Below are 22,229 nucleotides of genomic sequence, written 5' to 3' on the forward strand. Positions count from 1 at the left end.
TACCATTTGTTTCTTTTCTTTACTTCTGTAGAGATCTGAAACAACTCAAAAGGACAAAGCAATTAACAAGCCAAAGCCGAAACAAAAGCAAACCCAGAACATGAAAAGTTATAAGATTGTTATGGTTTAATAGGTCTCTTTTCTTGGGTGAGTTTTGTAGGTCTCTTTTCCTGAGTTCTGAAGCAACATATAAGAAACGAGAGAGGAAAAAAAAAAAAGGTAAAAAACGACGTCGTTTTTGACCACGGCAGGGACCACGGCAGGAATGTATGGCAGAAGATCCGGACTCGTGATGATAAGGGGGAAAAACAGAAAAAGAAATGGATATTTATTTAGGGCATGACTTCTATTCAGTCTTTAATCGGACTAGATCGTGCTGTTGGGTCTATGGGGGTCTACCATGGATCCTGTTTTGATAATCTGAACCGTAAATATGTAGAACTCGTCGAGTACTATATGTTTATAAAAAATCACGTTAATCGGATATCGATAGCTATGTGATCAAATCATTTTTGTATAAAAAAAATAGACGGTGAATAAATTAACGGTTGACAAAAATCTGTTTTGATCATATAGCTATCGATATCCGATCAACGTGATTTTTTACAAGCTTATAGTACTCGACGAGTTCTACACATTGAACGGTTCAGATTATCAAAACGGGACCCATAATGAGTATCCACAGATCCAACAGCACGATCCAATCCAATTAAAGACTGGACAGAAGCTATTCCTATTTATTTATATTTTATCTCCAAAACACTCCATCCAAAAGTAGTGTTATATTCTGCCTTAGCTTCAATCTCAATAGTAGAAAGTAGAAACTCCAATACCACACTCCCATTTACATTGCATGAGATAGTAGATTAAAATGATAAAAGTCTTGACAATAATAATTGCAACATGGTTGTATTATGATTTATACACATATTCACAATAAACTGGAATGAAAATTGAGGTGGTTAATGACAAAATTCTGCAATAAATTCATTTCGGTAATGCTACTTACTGAGAAAAAAAAAATCATAGAAATGAAATATATTCAGTTTGTTTAATTTCAGTTTTCTGAATTCAATTTTCTGAAAATTGAATTTTTATTTTTCGTATTTTTTTATTTTTAGTGAATATTTTTAAAATTTTAAGTATTTTTTTACTTTTTTAGATGCACCTTACTTAAATGTATTTAAAAGGTAAAATATTTATGAAAAATATTTTAAAAAATTAATAAATACAAAAAAATACGAAAAATATATTGAATTTTCGTAATTTTTTATATATTTTTGGTATTTAGTGAATTTTTTAAAGATTTTTTCACGATAATTATACTTTTTAAGTGTATTTATATTAGGTGTGTCTAAAAATTAAAAAAAATTGTTAAAATATTAAAAAAATTTCAGTAAAAACAAAAAAATACAAAAAACAAGTAAGTAAAATTTTTTAGAAAATGTTTTAAAAAACTAGAAACAAACATGGTGATTATGATTCTCACTGCAACTCCCATCATACCTAAAATAAATCCGAACCACAAATTGACTCTTTTTTGTGTGTGTTTTGCATTTTCATTAATGAATTCATGTATTTAACATCTGAAAAGTATGAAACTACATTTGATCTTCCATGTGAAACGAACACAATCACTCAACTCAATCCATAAGAACAATCCAAAATTTAGGTCAGACTCTTGTCTGCCCGTCCTGCTTGTCCAAATCAAGCGATTTGGAGGTGGCTCTTGATCCTCGGGTTTTTGTTTCTACGATAGGCCCAAAGGACATGGTTCCTGGTTAACTTAAAAAAAAGGGCAACCATCACTGCCAAGTAAAACCAAAATAACAGAAACAAATTCAAAACATGTTTTTGCTTTTTGCAGCAACACGTAAGGCAATCAAAACTTCGACTCAAAAATCATTCAAGCTCCTCTGGAAGGAGCGAGATTTTAGAAAAATAATAATCGACAAGGTTGTAAGCATTATATACATACATGTAACCGATGATCAATCTTGTAAATGATTCAGGCTGGGACATAAGACTCTAGTATTAACTGTGCCGGGGAAGGCGATTTGATCTCAACGATCAAATATGTGAACTTCCACTGCTTGTCCACCATGTCTCTGAACATCTCCGTGTAAACTTTGCCAGCTCCACGGGGACCCCGAATATAGAAGTTAACCTGTTTTATTCAATTGGTCAGATCAACGTAGATGATCATTGTTTTCTATTCAAGTATCAAGTAGGTATTTCTGCAAATCTGATTCGACATAATAAAAGCTGACTTCACAAAGTTGATGAATAATTGGAGGTTCACTGAGATTATTTTCTTACAAACTCAGGGTTGGCTCGGAGGCTGGAAGAAGGGGCAGGTGTTCAAAGGTGGAATGTGTTTTCATTCAACCAAAAATTCAAAAATTTTGTAAGCAATTTGGGTATTTTCTGCATTATCCAATAATTAAAAGAGAAAGAATGACCAATAAGTACTACTTTTCCCTCAAGATTATTAGCAAGTTGTATCAAATTTCAAATATGGACAAAGTCTTATTTTTGACTAATTTTTTTTTTTTAAAAGGTTCAAATATCCATAATGGTATGGCCTTCTCGTAAAAAAATTAATTACACTTTTATGACCGATTTTAATTTATTTAAAAATTATTTTTTTTAATTATAAAAATTAAGCAAATTCTAATACCAAAAGAATAAAGAATAAAGAATCACATATAAAGATTCGTGGCATAACATCCATAACATTTTTATTGTCTCACAATATGAGAAATATATTTGGTACATCACCCAAAAAGGCTTAATTTTATTAATATTAGATCAGTCACAACAATGTAATTCATATTTTAATGAAAATGGGTAAAAAATTAATAAAACATACCATCATGAAGACTTATAAAAAATAAGACTAGTTATCCAAATTGAAATTTGATAGGCTTTAATGGTAATCTTGTGAGAAAAGTAGTACTTATTGGTAATTTTCACTATTTAAAATTTACACAATAAAATTTGTGATGCCAGTAAGAAGGTACCTCGACATGTTCAACGCCATCTTCGTCATTCCATATCCTATTTGGAATCCGTTGGCGAGCAGCACGATTCCTACTTTCCTGGCCATAGCCTGTAACAGGGGATCCGATCCTCACACTAACCTGAAGGCAGAGCAAATTCAAACCACTTGAACCAAAAAAATGTGTTCAGAGCATCCGCAGAAATATGAAATGCCAAAAAATATGTTGTTCATTAATTTAAACAGCCTGTAAATCGCATAGCAGTACAAAAGGAGGGCACAAGACAAAAACTAATAACTGATGACATCATGGAGTCTGGTTGTTTTTACATTTTCTAGAAAACATCAGAGCTTGTTTAGAAAACGTTTCTGAAAACAATCTAATTTTTAGGAAATACCAAAAAGTGGTTTTTAATCAAAAACTACTGTTTTCACACAAAAATGAAAACAATGAACGTTTTTTGAACTTTTCATGTTTTGTTTACAAAAACACGAAAAATGAAAATGAAAAACAAAAACAAAGAAAACAAAAACAAAACCAAACAGAATGTATAGATTCTCCTTAGTCGATGAAAACCTAGTTATTTGAAACACACAAGCCACTTCTTATCCCGGACCAGGTGTGGCTTGTAGGTAATGCCATGAGAATAAAAAATAAGCTCCTAAGTACGCACACATCCTCTCTTTTTTTTGAAAACCCAGGGTATCTCCCGCTCAGCCTAGGCCATCCATGAATGGTTAGTGATTATTTAGTTTTGAATGCAATTATGTAACAGTAGCTTGAGAAGAAATTTTGGTTTAACCAAACCTGATTGTCATTTTGAACCCTTTCTAGAGCCTTGCCAAAAATCTTGTACCTACAAAACCATGCATATATATGTGAGAATATGTTGTGAAATATATTGTGAGTCTTACAAATTAAACTTAGAGTCCTATTAGAGGCATGATTGTATTAGAGTCATGATAGTATTGTATTTGTATTTCCTTTTTGATTTAAGAGTTAGGGCTATATATATTCTAAGGTCTGATTGTAATTGATACACATTGAATATATGAGATACAGAAAGCTATTCAGAAATCTTACATGGTATCAGAGCTGTGTTCGAAAACCTAAGGTCGCAATCAGTCTTCGCGAACCCTAGCACCGTCGCCCCTCTCAGCCGCTGCCATCGTCGCTTCAACCATCGCCTCTCTCAGTCATCGTTGCTTCTCAGTCATCGTCGCCTCTCTCAGCCGTCGCCTTTCACTCCGTCGCTTCTCTCAGTCTGCTTCAACATCGCGATTGATTCGCGATCTATCTCCTCCTCTGGTTCTCTCTGGTTCTGCTAATGGACCACACCTCATGGTTCGTTGGGCTGCTTCGATCGACTGGTTTGTCTTGCTGCTTTGTTTGTCTGTGTGTGTGTGAGATCGTGTCTTTAAGCCCTGTTATTTGGCGTTAAAAAAAAAATTTTTGAAAAATTGAATATATTTTGACCCCTGGCATTTTGATTATTACACTTGAACCCCTGGTTTGGTTACTTTGTTTGATTGCATTGGAAACCCCTCAATTTGCTAGTTATTACAATGTCTCTGGCTTTTGATGAGTGTGCCTTTTGCCATCATAAGGGCCATTGGAAGTACCACTATCCCAAGAAGGATGTTTGTCTGCTTTGCCTGTGTCTACCTTGTCTTCTCAGCTATTTTCGATCAAGTTCTGCGCTCCTCCTCTGAGTACTGTTCGGCCTCCCGCCGGTTCTACTACATCTGCTCCAACTCCTGATCCTGACTTGCCTTCCTTGACTGCTCAGAATAATCAACTTCAGCATATATTGTCTCCCTCCTAGCCATCTCCATCTGCCTCCGTTGTTTCCTCTTTTCATTCAGGTTTGGTTGGGTCTTCTTCAGGTATTTATTCATCTGCCTGGCTTTTTAACTCTGGTGCCTCTCATCATATGACTCCCCATCTCTCCTTACTTCAAAATTGCACTCCTCCACCTTTTCTTATTACTGTCAATGCTACTAATGGGTCTGGTATGTCTGTTATATCTATTGGGTCTGTCCTACCGTCTGCTATGTCTGTTGTCTCTATTCCATCTGTTCTTTATGTTCCTTAATTATCTGTCAGTTTATTATCTATCAGTCAGCTTGATGCCTCTGGTTTTGATGTTATCTTTTCCTCTTCTATTTGTTTTGTGCAGGATCAGATGTCTAAACAGCAGATTGGGACTGGTCGTAGAGTTAGGGACCTCTATGTAGTAGAGAGCTTGCATCTGCCTTTGACAACCTCTCCGACTGCCTTTTCCTCTTTTCAGTTAGATTCTCTGTCCAGTCCTTTCTACTTGTGGCATTCTAGATTAGGGCATTTGTCTGCTGACCGCTTACGGTCTTTGGCTCAATCAGGTATCTTGGGAAAAGTTTCTCCTAGTGAACTTACTGAATGTCAGGGGTGTAAACTCGCCAAGATGACAGCCTTACCTTTTCGTAAAAGCATTTCTATATCTGATACACCATTTTCTTTAGTTCATACTGATGTTTGGGACTCTTCTCCTGTTCTCACCAAAGGGGGTTCTGCATACTATGTGTCATTTGTTGATGACTGCACCCGTTACACTTGGGTTTATGTTATGACTCATAAGTCCGATTTCCATCAGATATACCGTACCTTTCAATCTATGATTACTACACAGTTTGGGTCTACCATTAAAGTGTTACGGTCTGACTTGGGTAGGGAATATTTTAAAACTGAGTTTTGTGAGTATTTGGCCAATTTGGGTACCATTTACCAAACTTCCTGTACAAATACACCTGCCCAAAATGGTCGCGCTGAGCGTAAACACTGTCATCTCCTTGAGACAGCTAGGTCTCTTCTTCTCTCTGCCTCAGTTCCGGCTCCATTCTGGGGGGAGACAGTTCTTACTGCTGCTTTTTTTCTCAATCGCATGCCTACTCCCATTCTTTCTAGTCGGTTTCCTTATGAGGCTTTGTTCTCCCAACTTCCTAACTACTCCCTCCCTCGTGTGTTTGGGTCTGCCTGTTTTGTCCTTCTTCCCCGCAAAGATAGGACCAAGCTTAGTGCGCGGTCTGTCCTCTATGTCTTTTTGGGTTATAGTCCTACTCAGAAAGGCTATCAGTGTTACGACCCTATTTCCCGTCGTCTTTATGTCTCCCGTCATGTTTCTTTTCTCAAACGTCTGCCTTACTTTTAGCTTCCTCCTGTCACTGCTCCAGTTTCCAAAGAAGATTTGGTTCACATTGATCCATTTCCTTCTGAAGTACCGTTTGATGAGTACATCTCCACAGTTCCTTCTGAGCTTGTTTCATCTTCTCCTCCTGCTTCACCTATGGCTGCTTCTCCTCCTTCAATTTGTTCTCCTCCTCCGTTGTTAGTTTATTCTCGTCGCAAGGCTCCTCCACCGGTTGTCTCTACCCCTACTGTTGATCCTCCTGCTGCTGCCGACTCTGATCCTATTGCACACCGATATCCTACTCGAGCGTGTCATCCTCCAAACAGGTTAGGTTGGTCTAATACATATTTTTCTGCTTCCTATCGTACTTTTTTGTCTGCTATTCACTCTTTTTCAAAACCTCAGTCTTACAAAGAGGCATGTCAGGACCCTCATTGGGTTCACGCTATGGAAGATGAGTTGTCTGCTCTACAGAAAACTAGTACTTGGGAGCTGGTTCCTTTGCCTGCTAGTAAGAACTTGGTTGGTTGCAAATAGGTCTACAAAGTCAAGACTCATTCTGATGGGTCTCTTGAGCGCTACAAAGCTTGTTTGGTTGCCAAAGGTTTCTCTCAGGAGTATGGTATTGATTATGAGGAAACATTTGCTCCTGTTGCCAAGATGACTACTGTCCGTACTTTGATCTCTGTCGCTGCTATTCGTTCTTGGCCTCTTTATCAGATGGATATTAAGAAGGCTCTTCTTAATGGCTATCTCACTGAGGAGGTTTGCATGCGTCCTCCTCCTGGTCTTCCCCATTCCTCTGGCCAAGTTTGTCGTCTTCGGCGTACTCTGTATGGCCTAAAACAGTCTCCTCGTGCTTGGTATGATCGCTTTCAGACTGCTATTACCGAGCTTGGGTTACATTGTTCTGCTTCCGAGTCTGCTTTATTTCTGAGACATACATCGGCTGGTTTTGTTGCTCTCTTACTCTATGTGGATGATATGATCATCACTGGCTCTGACTCTTCTGTTATCTCTGAGGTCAAGCAGCATCTCTTCCGCACCTTCAAAATGAAAGATCTGGGTCCATTACGGTATTTTCTTGGTATTGAGGTTGCTTCTTCTCCAAAAGGCTATTTTCTGTCTCAGGCTAAGTATGCTAATGAAGTCATTCACCGTGTTGGTCTTACCGATACTAAGATTTCTAATACACCTATTGAGCTTAATGTGAAGCTTAATTCTACTGATGATGTCCCTCTGGATGATCCTACTTTATATCGCGAGCTTGTGGGTTGTTTAGTTTATCTTATGGTCACTCGCCTTGATCTTGCTTATGATGTTAATGTGGTTAGTCAGTTCGTTTCTACTCCTCGCTCTACCCATTGGGCTGCTTTGGTTCGCATTCTTCGCTATCTCAGGGGTACCATATTTCAAGGCTTACAATTGTCCTCAACTTTCTCTTTGGACTTGGTGGCCTATGCTGACTCTGATTGGGCTGGTGATGTTACTGATCGCAAGTCTACATCTGGTTTTTGTATGTTTCTTGGTGATTCATTGATCTCTTGGAAAAGTAAGAAACAATCAGTCGTTGCCCACTCTACTGCCGAAGCTGAGTATCGTGCTATGGCTCATGCCACTGCTGAGATTGTTTGGCTTCGTTGTTTTTTGTCTGATTTGGGTGTCTCTCAGTCTTCTCCGACCTCTCTCTATTGTAACAACCGCAGTGCTGTTCAGATTGCCCACAATACTGTCTTCCATGAGCGGACAAAACATATTGAGATTGATTGTCACTTTGTTCGCCAACATCTGCAGTCTGCCTCTATCTCGCTTCCTTTCATCCCTTCAGCTTTGCAACTTGCGGACTTCTTCACCAAGACTCACACTACTCCTCGGTTTCAGTTTCTTCTTAGCAAACTCTCCGTGTTTTCTGCTAAAACACCTTGAGTTTGAGCGGGGGTGTGAGAATATATTGTGAAATATATTGTGAGTATTACAAATTAAACTTAGAGTCCTATTAGAGGCATGATTGTATTAGAGTCATGATAGTATTGTATTTGTATTTCCTTTTTGGTTTAGGAGTTAGGGCTATATATATTCTAAGGTCTTATTGTAATTGATACACATTGAATATATGAGATACAGAAAGCTACTCAGAAATTTTACAATATACACACACATTAGTCTAATGAAATAGAAAAGAAACACACATCCTCAATCCCAAGGTTCTAACCGTAAAACATAGTCTCAACTTAAATGCTAAGTCTTACTCTTTTGGTTGGAATATAAGCTCTTTGAAAACACCATATCCTGCTGCTGCAGCAATTCCAAGCCCTGCCAGAATGATAATGCTATAGGAAGCTCCCTCTGTAAATGTCACGGGCTTCTCTGGGATGTTGTATGTGGGAGCATCAAAGGGATCCTCAACTGTTGAAATGTCTTTTCTAGTCTGTTAAAGGCAGGAGAGAAAGGAGGCGCTTGACTAAAGCATAAATTGTGAAGCAATGATGACAAAATTCAAGCATATAAAATATACTTAAATGTAGATAAGAGCTTCACCAATAATTAGCAGTGCAGTGACCTTAGAACCATTGAATTTGAACCTGAAAAAGGTCTGATCCTGTTTTACATGGACTCAGGTACAGGTGCCGGATGTGTGTCAGATTCATCTAATTCTCTTGCCCAAGAACACCGGGAAATGGTTACATTTCATATTACATGAATATTTCTTTCAATTATTTAGGGTAAAATAGTGTTTACAAACTAACATAGAGCTTTTTATGGACAGAATGACAATACATAGTTCGTACATAGTTCCATAGTAAACTCTACTATTAAAAACATTCATTGGATGCACGTGTCCCGTGCACAAATCCAAGTCAAGTGTCCCACACAAGTCCTTCACAAATAAGAAGAGTCCATGCAACATATGTATAATCTTAACCAAATGATCATTACAAATTTACAATTAATAGCTATCTTCTAGCAAATTGAATAAAATGTATGGCTGGTGATATACTTGCCAATACCAGTGAAAAACTTGATTGTTCTGAAGGTCAGCAAGACATAGTGATCGTAAAGACCAAGTAAAGTGGATTATTCAATCAATCCATGATTGCTTCATTATCTACCTAGTTAACTAATTTTCTAATGGAAAGCTGAAACTGAAATAAATTGAGCTATTCATGGATGGTTCCATTCTGGGCAAAGGTGAAGCTGAACCAGAACTGACCAGTTCAAAACTTTATTAAAATCTCAATTATGAAGCATATCAAGGAGTTACATGCCCACGTAAATAAACAGAGAGAGAGAGACAGCAGAGATGGAAAGTGAAAAAACACAGGTTGTGTGCAGAGTTCCAGCTTCCCACCAACAAATACATAAAATTAAAATAGTCAATCTAAATAAACTCCAAATTCAATCTCAAACCTCTGAAGAATTCCGTCTCTCTTGTTCTGAAGCAGTTGATGCAAAGGCTCTAGCAAAGCAAGGACCTTTCATGTTGGCTCCATGACTTCCAATAAGTTGGAATGATGACTGAAATCTCACCAGACCATTTCTATTCCGCTGCCCTCTAAACAGAACAGGTGTTCCTGCCAAAATAAAAACATCACTCAAGAAATGGAAAGAAACAAAATCAACTACACAAACTGCAAAACTGTATTCCTTCCCCTTTCACATGTGGATCACTATATCTATTAATGAAAGTCAGTATCATTTTGGGAACCAAACACAACTACCTTTCCTACATGTACCAAAAACCCTTTCCTTTCCCATGTATTGATTTGAGGGTTCCATAGATGTTCACTCCAGTTTTTTATGCTATCAGAAGTTGCTATGGTACAATTCATTCTAACAGCGACTAGACTGCCTTACCAGCCTTTATAGTATCATTCCATATTTCTGGCCTTCAAACATGGTCCTCCAGACTCACCAATTGCAAAGTGATTCTTACATTATTTCAACTGGGGGGAAAAAAACATTAAATTTAATAGTGCATAGGGTTAGCTACATGAATCTTCTTCATTCACACTTTTTAGGTCTATACAAGGTGATATCATCCATCTAGTCGAAGGGCATCATGTCTTCGTTTTTTTTTTTTTTTCAACCCTCTTCTCATCCTTGCAAAGTATCCAATTTCAATAAAACCAATCTTTAGTAGTGCACTATTGGTCTTTGCACATGGCCCAATGAAATATGTTAGAATTCACCACACCTACTACACCTACCACCAATTCACCCTCACCTACTACACTCCACCTACCACCTCCACTACCATCTTCACCTACTCCCAAATCCTCTCCTATATAAATCCTTGTAATATACACAACATTAATGTATCATATCAATCAATCAATATCAATCAATAATACAGTATTTTTTAACATGGTATCAGAGCAAGGTTAAGAATTTAGTATTTTTTTTGCTTCACCGGCGGGCGGCAATCTCGCCTTGGCCGCCCGCCGGACCTCAACCTTTTCCGTTTATACCTTCCCATCATTTTCTCTCTGTCTCTCTCTCTAATTCTCCAAATGGGTACGCCGGAGACATCTCGGGAGCCTTGCCCAGACCGCATCCTCGACGACGTCGGCGGCGCCTTCGGGATGGGAGCAGTCGGCGGCTCAGCCTTTCACTTTCTCAAGGGCATCTACAACTCTCCCAAAGGAGAGCGGCTCATCGGCGGCTCGCAAGCCGTGCGAATGAACGCTCCTCGCATCGGCGGCAGCTTCGCCGTGTGGGGCAGACTGTTCTCAGCCTGCGACTGCACCCTAGTGTACGTCCGCCAGAAAGAGGATCCATGGAACTCAATCATTTCCGGCGCCGCCACCGGAGGCCTCCTCCAGATGCGGCAGGGCCTCCGCACCGCCTCCCGCTCCGCCCTCGTCGGCGGCGTCCTCCTCGCCCTCATCGAAGGCGCCGGAATCATGCTCAACAAGGTCATGAGTGCTCAGCAGAACATGCCGATCATGATCGAAGATCCCTTGCCGAACATAATCCGCCACCAGCAGCTCGACCCCACTGTTGCACCTACACCCGCAACTAAAATACATGCGCCTGCTACTGAGAGGAGTCCTAAGGCAAAGCCTCCGGGTTGCCAGTTTGGGCATGGAAGGAGTTTTCCTAGGAAGGTGAAGAAGCAGCATCATGTGGTTTCTCCTGTTGAACCACCAATTCTTTCGACATATATCTCACCCTCACCGAGGCAGCAAGTAAACCCACCAGCACCTAGTTCTTATCATATTCCTACATTAAGTCCAATGCCAAAAGCAGTATTTGCTGATGTTCAGCCCTCCGAGATTTGCTTTTTCCTGCGAGCGTGAGAATTCAGAAACGAATATTCCTTACCTCATTATTTTGTCCTCCACTTTCCATCCCACAAGCACTTTATTTTGCACCTCTCACCCGTGCCTATGCTTTCTGCTTTATTATTATTATTATTATTATTTTTTTTTTTTTTTATTATTATTAAAATAAAAAAAAATAAAAAAAAACAAATTTCCAAACACCATTGCTGTTTTTCACAAATCCGTGTGATAAAGTTTGCACACCAAATCTTCCCTTATTTTATTCATCTCAGGGATCCACCTCGATCACAATTACAAAAAAAAAAAAAAAAAAAAAAAAAAAAAAAAAAAAAAAACCAAAACAAAACATCCACACCCACAGTGGGATTTTTCTTCTCTATTCTGCTGCAGGCCTCTTCTTCTTGCCTCCGTCCTGGACGGCCCTTGCCGGTGTTGCCTCCGTGTTTCCTTGTCCACCGAGCACGTTCACTCCCCCATACTCCTCCACTGCAGCATATGGCGGCCCTCCAAATCGGAACATAACGGTGGCCTTCCGCTTCAGCTCCTTGTTTTCTGCCTTTAGCACGCTTATCTCTGCTCGCGCATCCTTATACATGCGTTGGAGCAGAGCCAGCTGGGAGTTTAAATGCTGCACCTCATTTGTCCTACTCTGCAGCCAGTTCGACAAATTTGTGACCGCCGTCATGCTTTCCACACATGCCTTCAAAGTATACTGATTGGCCTCCACATCCGACTGCACTGCCATTCTTTGCTCCACAGACCGCATCGGAAAGTTCAACGGGGCAAACTCCGGGGCGCTTGGTTGAGGTTCCAGTGCCACCGCACCAGTTCTCTCTCTTGTTGACTCGTTGAGGTCAGGAAAGAGGGTGAGCAGTCCACGGGAAGACGAGGACGAGGCCATTTTCTGGGCAACAGAGTGTTACAGAATATCTCTCGCAACAGAGTGTTACAGACTCTCTCTCTCAGCACAACGAAGAGTTTTTCAGACTCTCTCTCTCAGCACAACGAAGTTTTTTTCAAAGGTTTTTCACAGCTTTTCTCTGCCTCAGCCTCAGCATCAACCTTGGTTAAATAGCCAAGGCAGCCACGCGCATCGCGCGCCTCTTGCCACCAGCCGACAAACGGGCACGCAAGCCAAGGCGCCCACGTGCCTCGCCATCATGTCCGGCACACCTTTTGATGAATTGGGCACGCCTTTTGATGGCACGCCTTTTATGGATTGGGCACGCCTTTTTATGGATTGGGCACGCCTTTTGATGGCACGCCTTTTGAAAAATTGGGCGCACCTTTTGAGGATGCGATTTTTTAAGGGGTCCGACAAGACTCTGTAAACTGTCCCGACATTGATTCCGGTTAGCTCCTTTATGGGTCCGACAAGACTCTGTAAACTGTCCCGACATTGATTCAGGTTAGCTCCTTTATGGGTCCGACAAGACTCTGTAAACTGTCCCGACATAGATTCCGGTTAGTTTCTACAAGGGTCCGACAAGACTCTGTAAACTGTCCCGACATTGATTCCGGTTAGTTTCTATAAGGGTCCAGCAAGACTCCGTAAACTGTCACAACAACTGTCACAACATTGTCTGCTACAACGGTCCGACATGACCCCATAAACTGTCTTCTACATCGGTCTGACACCGCCATCCAGTGTCCTCTACACCGTTATGACACCACCATACAGTGTCCTCTACCTGGTTATGACACCACCATACAGTGTCCTCTACAACGTTATGACACCACCATCCAGTGTCCTCTACCACGTTATGGCACCACCTTTCAGTGTCTTCACCAACGGTCTGACACGACCATACAGTGTCTCCTATCTTTATTTTATTTTTTATGTATTTTCTTGTTTTGTTCCTCTCTCCAAACTCAAGTTGGTTAGTTTCTATCCTCCTTGAGTTTGCGGGGGGCTGTTAGAATTCACCACACCTACTACACCTACCACCAATTCACCCTCACCTACTACACTCCACCTACCACCTCCACTACCATCTTCACCTACTCCCAAATCCTCTCCTATATAAATCCTTGTAATATACACAACATTAATGTATCATATCAATCAATCAATATCAATCAATAATACAGTATCATATCAATCAATCAATATCAATCAATAATACAGTATTTTTAACAAAATATTTCCATTATTCCTCATTTTTATTCCTATATTGTTCGTTTCGTGGTCATATTCCTATACTAAATTTACATATCAAATATTCTTACTCCTATGTATCTCCAATCTTTAGATTCCATAGCGAATCAAGGTTCATCAATAATAATGTACTGTCACCAAAAACATACCCTGACCTCTTGAAGTGGAAGAGGCCTTCTTTCCTGTATAACATGCAAATCAGCAACCATGTGTGTCATAAGGAGAACATTCTACAACACTAACCCTCCCAAGAAGAAAAAAAACATCCAAGACCACAACATATAAGCAAGCTAATTTAGGGGATCATTTGGATGCGTTTAGTGTTTTCCATTTTTGTTCCTAGAAAACAAGAAACATTTTCAACCACAAGGTGTCTACATACAATTATGAAAGAATCCAATTAAGTCTACATACAATTATGAAAGAATCAAATTAATAAACTAACAAATTTCAACCACACAACCTTAATAACGTTGGGAATAACGGTGGGAATAGGGACCACTATGTTCATACAATTATTGAAATCGGGAGAGATCTATGTTTAGTGTATAGTAAATGTAATATATCTATGGAGTTTCTATCAAAGTGGGGGGTGACAAGGCACCCCTTTCCACACAAGTAGTTCTGCCCTTGCCTGGTGGAATAATCCTCCCTGAGTAGCTAAACATGCCTTAGTAAGGGAATATTTAAGGATAAAACAAGTAATTGAATTGATAATGTAACATTTTTTTTCCATAAGAATTGGCAATATAATATTAGCTCAACAAAGATGATAAACAAGCTTTTTACTTCCTAGGCCATAAATTTATCACCAAGAATCACATTTGTAACAGTTAATCCCAATAAATATCAAGAAATCATTATCTAGAGGACAATAAAACCATCTGATACTGTGTTTTTAATTTATTTCACTTGAGTAATGAAAAGATAACATATACGAATTGTTGGGAGGTGTTTACTCAGGTGCAACAATAAACCAATACAGGGTACTTCTCAACACACAATATGGACTACAAGTCCCAAAGCATAGGAACAATTTGCAAACTGGAACTTATAGAATAATAGTCTTAATCAGTGTGTTTGGTTTGAGTTTTCTGAATTAAGTTTTTTGAAAATTGAGGGTATGTTTGGTTTGTGTTTGAGAGATGTGTTTTAGAGATAAAAAGTACGAAAAGTTGTTTGGTTTGGTTTTTTTCAAAAGATGGTTTGGAAAATTATTTTGAGAGAGAGTTTTGGAAAAAGTTATTGATTTGATGTGTGTGAGAGAGAGATTTGTTTGGAAAACTTGTTTGGTTTACAAGTTTTGAGAAATTTTTTTGGGAAAATTTGTTTGGTTTGATTACTTTTAAAAATTTATTTGTAGAGAAAATTTCCCAAAAATTTTTCAGAAATACAAACCAAACGAACCCTGAGTTTTTTGGTTTTCATATTCTTTTGTTTTTAGTGAATATTTTATAAATTTTAAACATTTTTTAAACTTTTTTAGATGCACCTTAGTTAGATGTATCTAAAAAGTAAAAAATTTGTGAAAAAATATTTTAAAAAATTAATAAATACATAGAAATACAAAAAATGTACTAAATTCTTGTATTTTTTTTGTATTTTTGGTATTTAGTGAATTTTTAAAAGATTTTTTTTACATTTTTTTTTACTTTTTAGGTGTATTTATGTTAGGTGTGTCTAAAAAGTAAAAAAAAATTGCTTAAAATATTTAAAAATTTCAGTGAAAACAAAAAAACACAAAAAATAAAAAAGAAAAATTTTCTGAAAAGTGTTTTCTGAAAAGAGTAAACAAACAAGCTGAATAAGTTTACAAGACATAAATCTCAGGCGAAATAATATTTTATGTTACCAACGAAGATGGTTATAATTCTTATAGACTAAGGCTTCGTTTGAGAACAAGCTATTTTAGTAACTTTTTAGCTTTTTGGCTAAAATATGAGGTAAAAAAAAAACTTGTATATTTAGAATGACTTTTTGGTTTTTTACGAAAAAATGTGCAAAAAGTAGAGAGAAAATGGAAACTTTGGTTGCGTTTGGTAGAGCTTTCTAACTATGATTTGAGAGTAGGAGTTGTATTTTGAGTTTGTGAGTTTTGGAATTATGATTTCAGTGTGAAAAATTTGCTTGGTGAAAGAGTTTTGAATTGAGTGGAAAATTTTTGATGTGACATATGATATTTGATATAAAAACTTACAAGTCATAACCAAACATACAACTCAAAATTCTATTAAAACACATAAAAAAAATTTTAAAAATTCAGAAAATATATTTTTCGAATATATAAAAATTAACATATGTCAATTGCAAAAAAAAAAAAAAATTGCACTGTTCCTATCAACCGGCCGGACGAACGTCCGGTGGGACGACCGATTAGCCCAAATTTTCCCGCCTTCGACAGAGTTTTCAAAACTGAGTGTGGAATTATATTTTGAAAACTCTAAACAAACGTCATGTGCAAAACATAGGGTGGAAATATATTTAGAGAGGCTAACCAAACATAGCCTTTGACTTTTTGGTATAAATTATAGGATTTTTAATTTTTTTAGTAACTTTTTGACTTTTAGGCTAAATCTATTACTTCCCAAACAGGGCCTAACATAAAAAAATAGTAATTAATAACAATTCTGCTTCATACACCCAGTGGGGGTGGCGCCCCCAGTGACGTGGCGCGCCCCCACTGGTCGAAAATCAAAAAAAAAAAAAAAAACTGTTTTTTTCCTTCCAACCCCCAGCTGACACCTCACTGGGTGTCACCCCCAGCTGGGGGTAGGAAGCATTTTTCAATTAATAATATGAACTTAAGTAATATGTATACTAACCAGCAGCTGCAAGCACCTCCTGCATAATATAAAGAAAAAAGTTATCAATGCCCAGTGAGGTATGAGCTTTAGAACATGGAAGTAAACAAGAATGGATCTGTCCACCTTAGTAATACAGTCATTAGCATTATATGATCTTCTACAACCAGGCTTCAGCACCACCTGCAGCCACGTCGTTATCAAAAAATTATTTTAAGTTTCAATTTTTATTTTTTTAAACCAAAAAAAAAAGTACCTTAAGGCCCCGTTTGGGGACTTACTTTTTTAGCCAATTAGCCAAAAAGTTACTAAATTAGCCAAAAAGCCAACAACTCATACCAAAAAGTCAAAGATTCTCTTTTCTCTCTACTTTTTGCACATCTTTTCGTAATTAGCCAAAAAGTCATCCCAAACATACAAGTTTTTTTTACCTACCTTTTTAACCAAATAGCCCAAAAGTTACTAAATTAGCATGTTCCCAAACGAGGCCTAAGTTTAATTTCTGTGAAGATCATATTGAAAATCACACTTGCGAAAAAAATTATGAACTTAAAATTGGCAGTAAGGCATCTACAAAAAGAAACTATGTTATTTGAAATAACTTTGGATGATGTGAGACTAACAGCATAAAAGAAAACTGTCTTTCCAGCTATCCCGATCATCGTTTCAGAAAATAAAAAGTAAGATTTGATAGTTGGTTAATGTTACATTCTCAGGACGTTTGAATTGCATGGGTAAAATTAGTGGTTATAGAAATGCAGCATAGTGCTTACAACTACAATAGCCAATAATTGACCACAAATTTGGTAAATTTCCAAGTATGTTCTAAAAAAAACTTCTTATCTGACTGCATTTCCTGGAAAATGACTGGTTTCTTATCTTACTAATTTACTTCCACTTTCATCAATCCCTGATTGCACATGTTGTCACTTATATTTCCACCAAATAAACCAACCACCATGAGCAACAATTTCAAGAACTGCATATTATTTCAAGAAATAACACAAGGAGGTGGTGTAAGAGCGTCTCCAATTGAGAGCTCCTCAAATCCTTCATCAAATTTGAATTTTATTAAAATTTAAAAAAATGAAACATTGGAAATGATTTTTTTTTTTTTTTTCCCCATCAAATTTGATGAAAAGCGAAATTTGGGATAAGAGGATAAATTTTTTAAAAAAATAAAAAAGTTGATGAATAGTTTATAAAAGGAGTGGACTAGTTCATATCAAATCAAGCCTTTACTCAAATTTGGAATAAAAGTAGACGAAAAAAATAGTGAAGGATTGAAGATGCTCTAAGGGAGTCTAATATGAGCCTAATTTAAAGACTAAACGTTTTCAAGAAATCCAATAAAACGGGCAAACCAATGCACGAAAAAAAGCATGGTTTAGAAAGGTCGAGATGTACACAGTTTTACCCCATTTTATAGAGAGACTATTCACGTGACTCAAACCTGCAGACACTAATGACAAGTCTTACCATTGAGCCAAGCACTGCACCAAAAATAAAAAAACAAGAACGGACAAATGAAAAGAAATAAATAAATAAAATTTTAAAAAAATCCAAAGGGGATTGGCTACAAGCATGCCATCCAAAAAACAGTAATGCACAAATGTTAATGAATAACAAGAATTGTTTCTGGATAATTTATTCGAAAATGGTATCCATACATAATTTTCATACAAAATTTAAGATAAGAATGATGTGCCAATAACATTCCTGCAATTATGAACCGAAGTGATGGTCATTTTGAATGGTTATAAATGATACACTTCATCTGTATGAATTTTTTTGTATACAAATTACGTTTGAATAGCATTATCCTAATTTATTTGTTTGTAATAACAGCTTAGAATGTCTATCAATAATAACATCAAATAACAAGAATTGTCAACCGAAGGAACAAAACAAAACAAAAAAACAAGAAAAACAAAAAAGAGAAATGAGATGTTTTCACATACCCTTTTTGCAAAATCGTGAACCCAAGTCCTCCCTGTGGCCATCGATGAAAAACCAAGACGCACATCAGATACCCACTTTGTAGCCATGAGAGAGCACAACCCATTGTGTGATTTGAGAGAACTTGACCATCTATTCTTGATTGAAAATCCAGTTCGCTTAATAATATGCATCTTTACTGTATCTGAGCTAAAATTGTGCGATTAACGAAACCCAAGTTGATGAAATAGCAAGAAAATTCAAAACCCAGTAGTCATTTGCACTGAAAAACCAAACCCAGAATTCCAAAGTCCACAGACAGAGAGAGAGATGTGGACTTGCCGGCTGGGGTTTCTGGTGCAGGCACGTGCTACCAGGAGATGCACGTGACATGCCTCTTGGTCAGCTGTTGTTCGGACGATTTGAGCATAAAGTTAACGTTCTAAATAAGGGTTTTTTTTTATTTTTTATGAAATATAGATTGAGTATGGATTGAGTTTAAAGTAATGTGGTAGAAAAGTGATATAAGTTAAATAAAATGATATAATTTAAATAGAATAGTGATATTTTGACTTTTTAATTTTTTAGTTTTTTTAGAAGATAACAAATAAGACCTAAATGACTGATTAGTAAATTGACAAATAACAATTTAAGCGATTTTGGATAGATTTGTGGATTAAAAATATTCTAATTAATTATTAAGTAATTGTATAATATTTTTTATATATATAATATAAATTAATTTTATATAATATTTTTTATATATATAACTATTAATTTGTAATAAATTTCACATTTTAAATTTCTCTCACTGATTTTTATTTTAATATTTCATTAGAGATTAAAAAAATACATATGTATTAATTATAGTGGAGCGGAGCGGTTTTGAAAACAAATTATCAAATTTAAAGTTTAGTCTTGAGCAGATAGAACGATACGAATTTATGAGGATCGATATGATTTTAGCAGATTAAGCGATATTTTTCACAATCCTAAATATCATGTCATCGGGTATTAACCGAATCCGACTCCAAATCAAATCGATTATTATTTATAATCTTATTTTTTAAATGAATTACAATGATGTAATTTTATAGTTGAAAATAGGGCATTCGAGTCAAAAGTCTAAAATTATTTTTTTTAATCTAAAAGTCGAGGGAATAATTCTATTTCTACACATCTATTTATCTTTATGTACACACTTAATAAAATATTATTTTAATGACAATTTTACCCTAAAGTAAAATGACTATAATGGACATCAAAATAAATCAAAGTTTTTTTTTTTGTACTCATCATTTAAAAAAAAAAAAAAAAAAAATCTCGATGCACTTATTTTAAGTATAAAAATAAAAAAAAATAAAAAAAAAACACTACACCCTAGTTTCTTCATTGTTTCTCACTTCTTCCATTGTTGTTCACTTATTCTATTGACCGTTGTTTGCTATGCACTCTATAGTCATCTATTGCTTACAAAGCAATACTCTCATATTGTTTTACTCTCTAAGTTTATACTCCATTTTGTCATTAGAATTCACCATAATTGTTGATTTTTGTGATGGAAGAGTTGCAAATCAATGGAAATTCAAATTCAAATAACAATATGCTTGGTTACAATAAAAGCAATTATGAAAATGTAAGTTTTTTTGTACAATTTTTTTTTTCACAATTTTAATTTGGGAAACCAGTGCCGAAACATGTTACTTTTTTCGGATATCAACTACCGAAATTTTTAATTCTATTCGAAAATCAAGTTCTGAATTTGAAAATAAACCAAATCCGAAACTCAATTTTTGAATTTTCGAATTTATTTCAAAAATCAAGTTCAGAATTTTTTTACATGTTTCGGAAGTTAAAAATCGAATAAACCTTTTTCATTCGGATAATTAGTACCGAATAAACAAAATCAAATTGCTTAAAAAAAAAAAGAGAGTTTATGAAAAATAAGAGATAGATGGAGCTGTATATTTTCAATGGAGTTTGAATGATGCTATTTCAAGATCTATATTGATATAAGTCGATGCCAATTAATGACTTTTTCGATGTTGACTAGATTGTTGATTGAAGGAATCAGTTTGATGATGTAACTGGAAATCAAATGAGGTATTTTGTTGTATAATTTGAAGATTCATGGAGCGATTTGTTGAGGGATTTTTTGTGATAGATGTTGCTGTGTTTTCAAGGTGAGTGGAATAAAAAATGGGTCTACACCATTGATTCTCTGTGGAACAAATGGTTTAAGTGGTGTGTGTACAAGGATGTTAGTTTAGGGTATAATTGGAACATGTGAGGTGTGGATTGAGAACAAAAACATAAAACCACTTTTATAAGGGTGTGCATTGAGAAATTATGTACACAGAGATAAAAGAGTGTGTGGAAATATAATTTCCCAAGTCGAGGGACTAATTTTTTTTGTTCATAAGGATAAATCCAATAAAATGACCAAACTACCCCTATATATATATATATATTGTTTAACTCACATTCTAGAACGAAACCCTAATCCACACACACATACACATCACATGCACTATTTCTCTCTCTCCCCACACTCTCTTTGAAGCACCACCCCTTCTCCACCTTACCCCCGACGCGATCACCGCCTCTGTCGCCGCTACGCCTCCGTCGCCTCATTTTTCCTCTCTAGAAGTCAATGACAGTACCAGAGACCACTGATGTGGCAGCGGTGTCACCTGAAGATATCTAGTTAGATGAGTCGTGTAGTAGTAAGGCAGCGACGAGAATTGTTAGTGGTGGTGGGAATGGAAGTAGGGGTGGAAGCTCTCTCCCTCCACCCACTTCAAGACGTCTAAGGTTTCATTCTCACCAACAACTATGAAAGCGCCGTAACCATCTACCACGTTCTATCACCGCCTTTCCTCGGTGCTGCCTCTCTTCTGCTGTTAACCCTACCCAGCACAAATGAACAACAACTGCCCTCCCCCTTTGGCGTCGCTGTTAGATTCTGCCAAAATTCTCTCTCTCCAGCATCAAATCTAAAGCTCTCTTTCTTCTAGAATCGCTCTCTATCAACATATATAGATCAATTATCATTTTCTCACATCTTAAAGCTACAAAAATGTCAAAACCTTGTAAGAACAATTGATATCATCGTCAAATCGAGATCACAAAAACAAACCAGATCTAATCTCTTCTCTCTTTGTCTTCTCTATTTTTGGCTTGATTTTAGTTACCTTTTTGGAGCTTGATTTTTGGATTTGATTTGTTTGTTTTGATGGATTGTTTTGGTTTGAATGGTGATGGTGCATGTTTGTGTGGTAGATCTGGATCTGTATTTTTTTAGTTGTTGTTGATGATGATGATGAAACATATATAGAATAAAATTTGAACAGATAAAGTGAGATCTGATTCAAATTTTTATCTGTTCAAATTTTGAACAGATATAAGACAAATTTTGAATAGATAATAATAATTTGTGAATTTTTGTGTAATATTTGATTGTTAGTGGTGGATAATTCCAACAGATAAAAAAATTAATTTGTGAATTTCAAACAAATAGAAAAAATGGGTTTTCCAAATTTGAGTAACAGATAAGAAATTGTTATTTTAACAGATAAGAAAATTTGAACAAGAAGATAGAATTTAGGAAAAAAATTAAACAGCTAGATAGAATTTAGGGAAAAAATGAACAGATAGATATAAATTTAAATAGATAGATAATGAAAAGTCAAACAAATAAAAAAAAAAAAAAGACAATGGGGGTGAAATTGAAAACAAAATATCCTTCAAGATTTTTCACCAAATTATTTAACAAACTGTGGACCTTTCACCAACAAAAAATATTTACTAGACTTCTTGTCTTATACTCTCCTTAGATTGGATTTATCACTAAGTTTTTCTTGAAAATATCGGGGGTGC

General features: G+C 36.4%; 1 protein-coding gene and 1 pseudogene across 6 annotated transcripts; one reads left to right on the forward strand and one right to left on the reverse strand.

Moving 5' to 3' along the window:
* Positions 1-1,447: 1,447 nt before the first annotated feature.
* Positions 1,448-19,936, reverse strand: LOC114284478 (putative mitochondrial import inner membrane translocase subunit TIM21). 5 transcript variants are annotated; one of them, XM_082916470.1, is made up of 9 exons: positions 18,374-19,936; positions 16,539-16,595; positions 16,434-16,452; positions 9,577-9,740; positions 8,418-8,596; positions 3,810-3,858; positions 3,024-3,143; positions 1,979-2,167; positions 1,448-1,777 (listed from the first exon to the last, which is right to left on the reverse strand). In XM_082916470.1, the coding sequence occupies exons 1-8, from the start codon at positions 18,542-18,544 to the stop codon at positions 2,009-2,011; spliced, it is 918 nt and encodes a 305-aa protein (XP_082772596.1). In that variant the 5' UTR covers positions 18,545-19,936; the 3' UTR covers positions 1,448-1,777; positions 1,979-2,008. The 5 variants fall into 5 exon arrangements, with proteins under 5 accessions (XP_082772596.1, XP_082772594.1, XP_082772595.1 ...); XM_082916468.1 differs by having other exon boundaries at positions 1,448-1,785; XM_082916469.1 differs by having other exon boundaries at positions 1,448-1,808.
* LOC145820515 (mitochondrial import inner membrane translocase subunit TIM17-1 pseudogene) lies at positions 10,361-11,593 on the forward strand (annotated as a pseudogene). Its single transcript, XR_014362213.1, has one exon. The product of XR_014362213.1 is annotated as a mitochondrial import inner membrane translocase subunit TIM17-1 pseudogene (transcript).
* Positions 19,937-22,229: the final 2,293 nt, after the last annotated feature.

This window comes from Camellia sinensis, chromosome 2 (assembly GCF_055761805.1).
Source record: "Camellia sinensis isolate YWXY chromosome 2, ASM5576180v1, whole genome shotgun sequence".
Lineage (NCBI taxonomy): Eukaryota > Viridiplantae > Streptophyta > Magnoliopsida > Ericales > Theaceae > Camellia > Camellia sinensis.

What these genes read in the sequence shown, in the direction of transcription:
- LOC114284478 (XM_082916470.1), bottom strand. Translation starts at nt 18,544, where the DNA reads ATGCATATTATTAAGCGAACTGGATTTTCAATCAAGAATAGATGGTCA. An exon ending in AGAGACGGAATTCTTCAGAG is followed by an intron (nt 8,597 to 9,576) that starts GTTTGAGATTGA and finishes TGCCTTTAACAG; the next exon opens with ACTAGAAAAGACATTTCAAC. An exon ending in CTTATATTCCAACCAAAAGA is followed by an intron (nt 3,859 to 8,417) that starts GTAAGACTTAGC and finishes ATGGTTTTGTAG; the next exon opens with GTACAAGATTTTTGGCAAGG.